The following is a 9,276-nucleotide window of genomic DNA, read 5'->3' as shown; positions in this document are numbered from 1 at the left end:
TTACCTTCGGTATCAATGATAAAAAAATGAGACAAGAGCGCGCTTGAATGTAATCAAATTTCATGTTTTCCGATTACAACGTGTAGCCGGTATTAGAAATTTAGTTCTTAAAAAACATTGAAAAAACAGGGTTTGAAATATTCAGACTTAAATGATAATATAAATCAAAATAATATTATAATGGCATCTCAATTTTACACTGTTACAGCCCACAAAGCCACTGCGGTATGCACCAGTATTTCAGGTGAGTTAACCTTGCACAAAAAGGTAGTCAAAAATTTTTATTTCTTTAATTGATAAATAATACTGTTATTTTTAATTGCATACATTTAAGTTGTCTAATTAAAGTATTAATTAAAATGTTTTAAATCTATCTATATTTTTCTAGTATGTGACTTTATATATTAAAAATAAATAAAGTTTTTAACTTGAAAAATAATAAAATATTTTTTCTTTATAAACCTACAATATCTTTTACAGGAAACTTCTCTTCGCCAACCGATCGTAATTTAATTGTTGCTAGATTCAATCGTATTGAAATATATCTAGTAACAGAAGAAGGCCTCCAACCTATAAAAGAAATTGCTTTATATGGAAAAATTGAAATAATGAAAGTATTTAGGCCTAAAGTAAGAGTAATAAAATTATAACATTATTTTTATATTAATCATTATCGTATTTTCTAGAATATGAAGAAAGACTTATTATTTGTAGTAACAGCTCGTTATAATACTATGATATTAGAATGTAATCAAATTAGTGGTAACATAGAAATCATTACTAAAGCACATGGAAATATATCTGATCACGTCGGAAAAGTGTCAGAAATTGGAGCCATGGCTGTAATTGATCCAAGTGCTAGAGTAATTGGTCTTAAACTTTATGATGGTCTATTCAAAATAATACCTTTAGATAAAGAAGGAGAACTGAAAGCATATTGTTTAAGGTAAATAAGTTTATTATTGTTAAATAATATTTATAATCTATGAAAAAAAAAGGGGTCACCCTGGCCTAGTGGGTAGAAATATTGTTATACCTACTGTGTTCCGTGGTTTAATCCTTAGACATTTTTCTTATGATTTTCTCATTAATGGTATCTGATCTGTAGTCCAAGCAGGCTATAATACCTGTTCCATCCATCATTGTACTAGCCAAGAACCATCGTTGATTCTTTAATATGTTTGTTAAGTTTGGGAATTAGAAAAATGTAAAACTGATAATTACTTTAATCTATGAAAAATATATAATAAAAAGTTTTTTAAATAATTGCATGTTTATTAATTTTTAGAATGGATGAAGTAGAAGTACAAGATATTGATTTCTTGTATGGTTGCACAAATCCTACTATTCTAGTTATACACCAAGATACTATGGGTCGCCATATTAAAGCTAAAGAATTATCATTGAAAGATAAAGAGTTTGTTAAGGTATTTTATCTATTGAAAACATTATTAATTTCTATTTAATGGTATTTAGATAAAAATGAGCTGTATGTTTATTTATTTAAAATATTTATAGCAATAACTACTAGTTATATATTATCCTCAATAGTAAAAAGTGTTTTTACGAAACAGTATCAAAATAAATTCTTGAGTATTTTAAAAATATTTAATTAAAATCGGGTATAATATTATGTATTATCAGTAGTATACATCAAAGGATACATATAGTAAGGATTTTTTCAGGAGAGGTAACAAAATTTAACCATATTTTCTGCATAAAAACCATGCTTTGGTTATGTTAAAAGACATAAAATGAGTTTGGTCCACCATTAAATAAATCTCAGAACTATTTATATTAGTTAAACCTGAAATGTATAAATTTTTGTAAATTTTTAAATATTAAAAATTTTAAAGGAACTTCTTAGTTTTGATAAATTTCTTTGACTTAATTTTTATTTAAAACATTTTTATTAAACAAAAAAAATTTATTTTTAGACTCCTTGGAAACAAGAAAATGTTGAAACTGAAGCATCCATGATTATTCCTGTGCCTGAACCTCTATGTGGTGCCATTATTATTGGTCGAGAATCAGTACTTTATCACAATGGTTCATTTTTTGTTGCCATTTCACCACCAGTTATTAAAGTAAATATTTACATAAATCTGGAGTAAAAAAAACACGGCACAGTGGGGACGTGGCATAGTTGGGTCCAGTATAGATTTAATCTAACAGTGATTAAAATCACTATCATAAGAAACGCTTCGATGCAAAACTGCAGATAATGTTTAATTCTAAGAAATTGGTGGATAATTACAATAGCAACATAAACTATTTCATAAATTATATCCAGATTAGTAATTCTTAAATTCAAAAATATAATATAAAATTTTATATCACATAATTGTTATATTGAATAGTTTTCAAATTATTATTGATTTTGATTTTTAATATGTTAAAATTAATAATTGTTAACCTATTTTATTTAGCCTTTAAAGTGAAAGTTTCTAATAAAAAAAAAATAATGAATTTAATATCATAAATTTTAGTTCAACTTACAAGTTTTAAATTGACATTATTAAATAGAAAAAAAATGAAATTGTTAAGATTAATATGCTATCAGCAAATTTTATAATTACTATTTACAGTAAGTTTATCAGAAAAGTTCGATTTTTTTTTAAATTATTATCGTAATAGATCACTTAAATAAAAATCATAGTATTCATTTCTAATTAACTTTTGGTGTTTTAAAAGATTCTACAATGGAAATATTCAAAATTTAATTAATTTTAATGATTTACTTTAACTAAAAGAACCAATAAAAAAAAAGTTAAAAAGTTTTACTCAATTGAGCGTATTATAAAATTTGATTATAATTGTAAAAATCTATCGTTAAATTCTAGTGAAACTAAAAATCATTTTTTTTTTTTTTTTTTTATGAGTTTTATAGCAACATGTTACAAAAAAAATTCAGAATACTATAGACTGGTAGTAGCTCACACAATTAAATTAAAAAAATTAATAAATTACAAAGTAAAATTATTAACTTTTGTAGTTGAATACTTTTATCATATCAAATCTAATTCGACAATGAAATGAATGATTTTAATTGTTTGTATGGAAAAAGCAGCTTAAAAAGCAGCTTTTTCCATACAAACTACACAGTTAAGCTACTATTTGAATAAGGAATTTTTTAAGGGTAATATCTTCGACTAAATACGAATTGTAATAATTTGACTTATTGTTGAAAAAAGTAGGTCGAGTGAGGGTTGGCAAAATGAATCGTTCCCTCAAAAAAAACCACATAGTAAAATAATATTAACTTAAATAAGAAATTTCTTCTCTTATATTATAAGAGACTATAGTGATGGGATCCTTGATATTTATTGAAGTTATTGAATCTAAATGAGATAAAAATCAAATGATTTGAACATTTTTTTCTAACTCAAATAAAATGCAAAATGTTAATTGCCACGGGCGGATTCGAACCTCGTACCCTAAGCGTGAAAGACACAAGTGTTAACGATTCGGCACATGATAAAATTGTTGAAAAAGTTTTATTCTTTATACAATGTTTCAAGTTTTGAACGCTCCCTATATAAGGGGAAATTGTCCAATTTTAATAAAAAGCATGTCAAATGAAAGATGTATTTATAATGTATTTCGAAAAAAAATATTTGTGCTCATACATACATTTTTCAAAAAGTTATAGCATTTTTAAGTTATAGCATTTAAAACCGAAAAATTTTAACACAAAAATAGCGTTTTTTTAACTACAGCAGCCGTTTTCATGTAGAAGAAAAAGTGTCGGGACAAATTTTTTTTTTCATTTTATAGTACATAAAATAAGCTTTAATTTGATACATGTTTGAAGGACGCAGTATTTCCGGAACATTTTCAAAAATTAAGTTGAAAAAGTTAATTTTGGTAAAAAAGTTGCTATTTTAAATCCCCCCTAATGAGCAGGTTACGTGATAGATTTTCAAAAAAATGATATCAAATGAAAGGTAGATATCTAACGTTTTAGCATAAAAAAAAATTATGTTGATTTGTTGATTTTTCAAAAAGTTATGGAAGTTTTAAGAAAAAAAAGTGAAAAAATTTCGAAAATTAGCGATTTTTAAATTTGTAATTTTTTTGGATATTTCCCCCATTTGCGGGGAACGAGGGAATTTTTTTCAATTTTTAAGGGTAATGTCTTCAACTAGATACAATTTGACGTATTGTTGAAAGAAATCGGTTTGGTGAGATCATAGAAAAAGTGGTAACGAACACAAAAAAATAAAAAACATTCTAAAACGCATTCGCATCGAAGCTAAAATTTAATGTAGAAGAAAAAGTGTGGGGACAAATTTTTTTTTTTCAATTTATAGTACATAAAATAAGCTTTGATTTGCTATTTTAAATCCTCCCCCCAGTGAGCAGGTTAATTGTTAGATTTTCAAAAAAATAATATCAAATGAAAGCGAAATATCTGAAGTTTTATTTAAAAAAAAAATTATGTTCATTTGTTTATTTTTGAAAAAGTTATGTGAGTTTTAAGAAAAAAAATGACAAAATTTACTGATTTTTAAATTTGTAATTTTTTTGGAGATTTCCCCCATTCGCGGGAACGAGGGAAAATGTTTCAATTTTTAAGGGTAATGTCTTCAATTAGATACAATTTGTGATCTTTTGACTTATTGTTGAAAGAAATCGGTCCAGTGAGAGCTGAGATAAAGTGGCAACAGACATAAAAAAAAAAAATAAACACATCATGGTAAAATTAATACCTTCGCATCGAAGCTATTATGTTTTATATAATTTTAAACATAAAAAATGTTTAAATTAAATTAAATTTTTTTAAATAAATATTGAATAGTTTATTTTTTTAATAATTACATAATCACAGGCCATTATACTTATGTTCATAGTTATACATTTAGTTATTTATATTATTTACAACAGTTTTGGTTACATTAAATAATGTTGGCTAGCTGTATGTTTTATATTTTCATGATTAGATAAATAATAAGTTTTTTTTTTATTAGAAAACTTCCATAAGGTTTCTAGCTAAAACAAGATTAAAGTAACATTAATGCTAAATATCATATAATTTTCATTTAAAATGGCCTATTTATTACTAAATTAAATTAAAGATTATTTTATGTAGTGTATGATGAAAAGTAAGGAAGACAGTACAACAATTTGTCTTCTATGAGTATTCAAAGTCAAAGTAGAGAACCATGCACACAGAGTGATTTATTTATTATGAATTACTTAATCAAACAAAAAATAAAAATAATATTGATAATTGTTTGTTTTTTGGCTCATGTTTGTTACATATTTAGTATGTATTGTCCATCAAAGTAAAAAAATTCGAAATTAAAAAAAAAAATTCATAATTTTCAATTTTGTGTTCTTCAAACTTATACCAAATTAAATCTTTTAAAGAGTACTTTATGATTGAAAAATAAAAATATTCCTACAGTATTTTTCCTATGTGTTATTTATTTATTACACTATTGAATTTGATAAATCTTTAAATAAAATAAGTAAAAAAAAAGATAAAACGAAAGATCAGCTTTATTAGTCATATTACACTGACAAAGAAAAAAATACTCAATTACAAGAAAATATAAAGAAGGAATAAAAACAAAACAGAAAATGTATGATCTCGAAGATTAATAAAAATAATGGGATTAACTATTCACAAAACTAAGCTTTGGAGTATGAAATTAAGGCTGTTCTTCTTGATTTAATTGAATTAAAAGTTCAATAATTTAAATTTTAGTAGAAATATTACTTTTGCATTAATTCTATAAACAAAGAATTTCATTTTACACTATTATAGGAAAAAATATTAAATATATTATATTTCTTTGTTAATAATATTTTTTACCATAATTGTTGATTGTGATCTACTAGTAATGTTTAAAACTAAATTATATTTATGTGTTACTAAATAATTACTTAAAAAAGAAAATACTGATATTTAAAAAATAATTATAAAAGAATCTTAAAAATAATTCTGTTTATTTTTTTTAACTAATACAATAGTTGTTATGTTATAATGGTAAACATTTCTGGAAAATATAAAAATAATTCTGTAAAAGTCGGGAAAATTTCTAATTTTTATTTTATAGTAACATTATTATTATGCATGAATTATATTACATGAAATAAGTTTTTGAATAAAAATTCAAAGTCTTAACTGTGGATTTTTATTTGACAATATTATTTGTTTACATTGAATTTCTTTTAAATATATAAATATTAAAATCAGATTAAATGTTGTTTGTTTAATAAGTACATAAATTATTTGTACACAGCAAAGTACTATAGTGTGCTACGCTAGAGTAGATCCTGAAGGAACAAGATATCTTCTAGGAGATATGGCAGGTCATTTATTTATGTTACTGCTTAATTATGAAAGAAATTTAGATGGAACATTTAAAATTAAGGATCCAAAAGTTGATTTGTTAGGTAATATTTTAAAAAAATATTAACATAATTGAATTGCAAGTTAAATTGTAAAATATTTTCTTGTTTTATCAGGAGAAATTAGTATCCCTGAATCACTTACATATCTTGACAATAAAGTAATTTATGTTGCATCTCGAGTTGGCGATTCTCAATTAATAAAACTTAATAATAAACCTGATCAATATGGTTCTTATATTTCTGTTTTGGATACTTTTATGAATCTGGGACCAATTGTAGATATGTGTGTGATTGATTTAGAAAGACAAGGTCAAGGCCAAGTTGTTACTTGTTCAGGTATATTTTTAGTACTATGTTTTATTAGTTCTTAAATATTGGACATTTTTTCTTATAATACATTTGTTATTTAAGGAGCATACAAGGAAGGATCTCTTAGAATAATACGCAATGGAATAGGAATACAGGAAGTTGCCACAATTGACTTAGTTGGAATTAAAGGAATGTGGCCTTTGAGTGTTGATTTAAATAGTAATCTTGATGATACACTTGTTTTGTCATTTGTTGGCCATAGTCGAGTTTTAGCATATAATGGAGATGAAGTTGAAGAGGTAGACTTAGAAGGATTTCAGTCAGATTTACAAACTTTTTACTGTGGTAATACATCTGAAAACAAAATGATTCAAATAACATCAGCAAGTGTACGATTAATATGTTTGGAGTCTAAACGACTTGTGAACGAATGGACTGTACCCTCAAGTGAGAGTATTAATGTAGTATCTTGTAATGGACACCAAGCAGTTTGTGCAACTGGCAATAGTTTATACTACATAGAAATTGGTGGAGATAAAGTTGTTCAAAATGGGTAAATTTATATAAAAATTATAGTAGTTTCATGGTTTTATGATTTTTAACTATCCAAATTCAGATTTATAACATTGGAACATGAAGTGTCATGTCTTGATGTTTGCTCATTCAAAGATGAATTTGATAAAACTACTAGTTTAGTAGCTGTTGGATTATGGATGGATATATCGGTTAAAGTACTACAATTACCTGATTTTACAGAATTAATTAGAGAACCTCTAGGCGAAGGTAATCCTTTATTTAACTCTATACTGCACTATGCATAACAACATTAACAAATTTTGCATTTTTTTTACTTGTTTTTTTTATAATGAAATTATATGTTATATAAACATAAAAAGTCATTGAATGTTTTATTTATAATTATTTAGAAATAATTCCTCGTTCAATTTTGATGGTTACCTTTGAAAATATTCACTATTTATTGTGTGCCCTTGGTGATGGTAGTTTGTGCTATTTTCACTTAAATCCTGAAAGTGGAATGTTAACAGACAAAAGAAAGGTAATTTTTAAATTTGAAATTAATTCTTAGTTAATATTAAAAAGTTAAAATAATTATTTTTCTTACACAGGTTAATCTTGGAACTCAACCAACACTTATTAGAAAGTTTCAATCACTTTCAACTACAAGTGTTTTTGCTTGTTCAGATCATCCAACTGTAATTTATTCATCAAATAACAAGTTAATATTTTCTAATGTCAATCTAAGAAAAGTCAATCATATGTGTTCTTTAAATACTAAAAGTTACCCTGACAGGTAATTGGCAAATTATTTAATTTTTTTATGTCTCTTTCAACTTATCTCTCTCATTTTCATAAAAAAATATTAAGTTCAGAACATAATTCTTGACAATAATTTCTAAAAATTTAACTATTTCATATGAAATAATTCCTTTTTTTAACATCATTAAATTAAAAAAAAAAATCCTATGACATTATTTTTAGAATTATTTTATTTTAATACATTTTGAAATCCATTACTTACTATTGATCTTTTTCTTTTTCCTAGCTTTTATCCCAACTATTTGGAGTCTGCCACCCTTATTCTAAACTTCCACTTGATACAATTTTTCACATCATTTACTTATATATCAACAATTCTCATATTGTGTTTATTAAAATTCCTTTTTTTTATCTTTTTTATAGTCATTCTCTACCTCTTACAGTTTACACAACTAGCAAATTTATTTGACACATCATTTATGTCTCCCTCGATATTCTACCCCGTTTTCTCTTTTACCGGCTTTAAAAATTCTTTTTCATTTTCCCCTTTCACTTTCCACCACTAGATCCTCGATTTTTCTCCTGATTTTGAATATCCTCTTCCCACTACACCACAACTCCATTACCATCAGAATATGTTGTGAAGTTACATTTCACCTAGTTTAACTTTACAATCTTTTACTCACTTTGTGCTCTCTCTCTTCCACATAAAATAATCAATCTGTGTTCTATTACTGCTACTCTTATAAGTTATATAATGTTTTTCCCTCTTTCTAAAATAAATATTAACCACAGCAAGATCATACAATACTACGAAATCCAGAATTTTTACTCCAGCCTCATTCGTCCCACTAAAACCGTACCCTCCATATACTCTTTCATATCCTATCCTCTATATCCATTCATATCTCCAACTATCACCACATCCTCATTACCAGGTATTTCTTGCATCATCTCATCCATTTCTCTCCAAAAAACTTTCTTGTCTAACTCATCACATCCTACTTGTGATGCTTAGGCTGTTAAACCACTTTAAATTGTTAATAACTTCTGAAATGCTGGTCCAAAAATTGTTATTGATTATTAATTTAATTGTTATTGATTAAATTTTTTTGCAACTTAAATATATATGTTTCTATTAAAAAAAATAAAATTGATACCCCTTTAAGTTATAAAGGACATTTCTAAAAAATAAGTATTAGCTGATAAATCAAAAAATATATGTAACTAAAAAAAAATCAAAACTTTTTTTCTAACATTGTATTTATTTTGTGAGTACTCGAATGGCTTATAAAACAATCACTCTATAGAGTTAAATACTAAAAC

At 25.2% G+C, this 9,276-nt stretch overlaps 1 protein-coding gene across 2 annotated transcripts in view; it reads left to right on the top strand.

The window, feature by feature from the left end:
* The first annotated feature begins 43 nt into the window (after positions 1-43).
* Positions 44-9,276, top strand: part of LOC126905339 (DNA damage-binding protein 1) — a 98,547-nt gene continuing 89,314 nt past the window's right edge. For both annotated transcript variants that reach the window (XM_050684943.1, XM_050684942.1), the window contains exons 1-11: positions 44-244; positions 481-629; positions 687-946; positions 1,289-1,427; positions 1,938-2,087; positions 6,252-6,405; positions 6,478-6,699; positions 6,775-7,225; positions 7,289-7,455; positions 7,599-7,729; positions 7,800-7,984. In XM_050684943.1, the coding sequence (XP_050540900.1) occupies positions 181-244; positions 481-629; positions 687-946; positions 1,289-1,427; positions 1,938-2,087; positions 6,252-6,405; positions 6,478-6,699; positions 6,775-7,225; positions 7,289-7,455; positions 7,599-7,729; positions 7,800-7,984 (2,072 nt within the window). In that variant the 5' untranslated portion in view covers positions 44-180. The remainder of the gene's footprint in view (positions 245-480; positions 630-686; positions 947-1,288; positions 1,428-1,937; positions 2,088-6,251; positions 6,406-6,477; positions 6,700-6,774; positions 7,226-7,288; positions 7,456-7,598; positions 7,730-7,799; positions 7,985-9,276) is intronic.

The sequence above is a fragment of the Daktulosphaira vitifoliae genome, unplaced genomic scaffold (assembly GCF_025091365.1).
Source record: "Daktulosphaira vitifoliae isolate Bord-2020 unplaced genomic scaffold, ASM2509136v1 Scaffold_4, whole genome shotgun sequence".
NCBI lineage: Eukaryota > Metazoa > Arthropoda > Insecta > Hemiptera > Phylloxeridae > Daktulosphaira > Daktulosphaira vitifoliae.
This window is presented reverse-complemented; position numbering and strand designations above follow the sequence as displayed.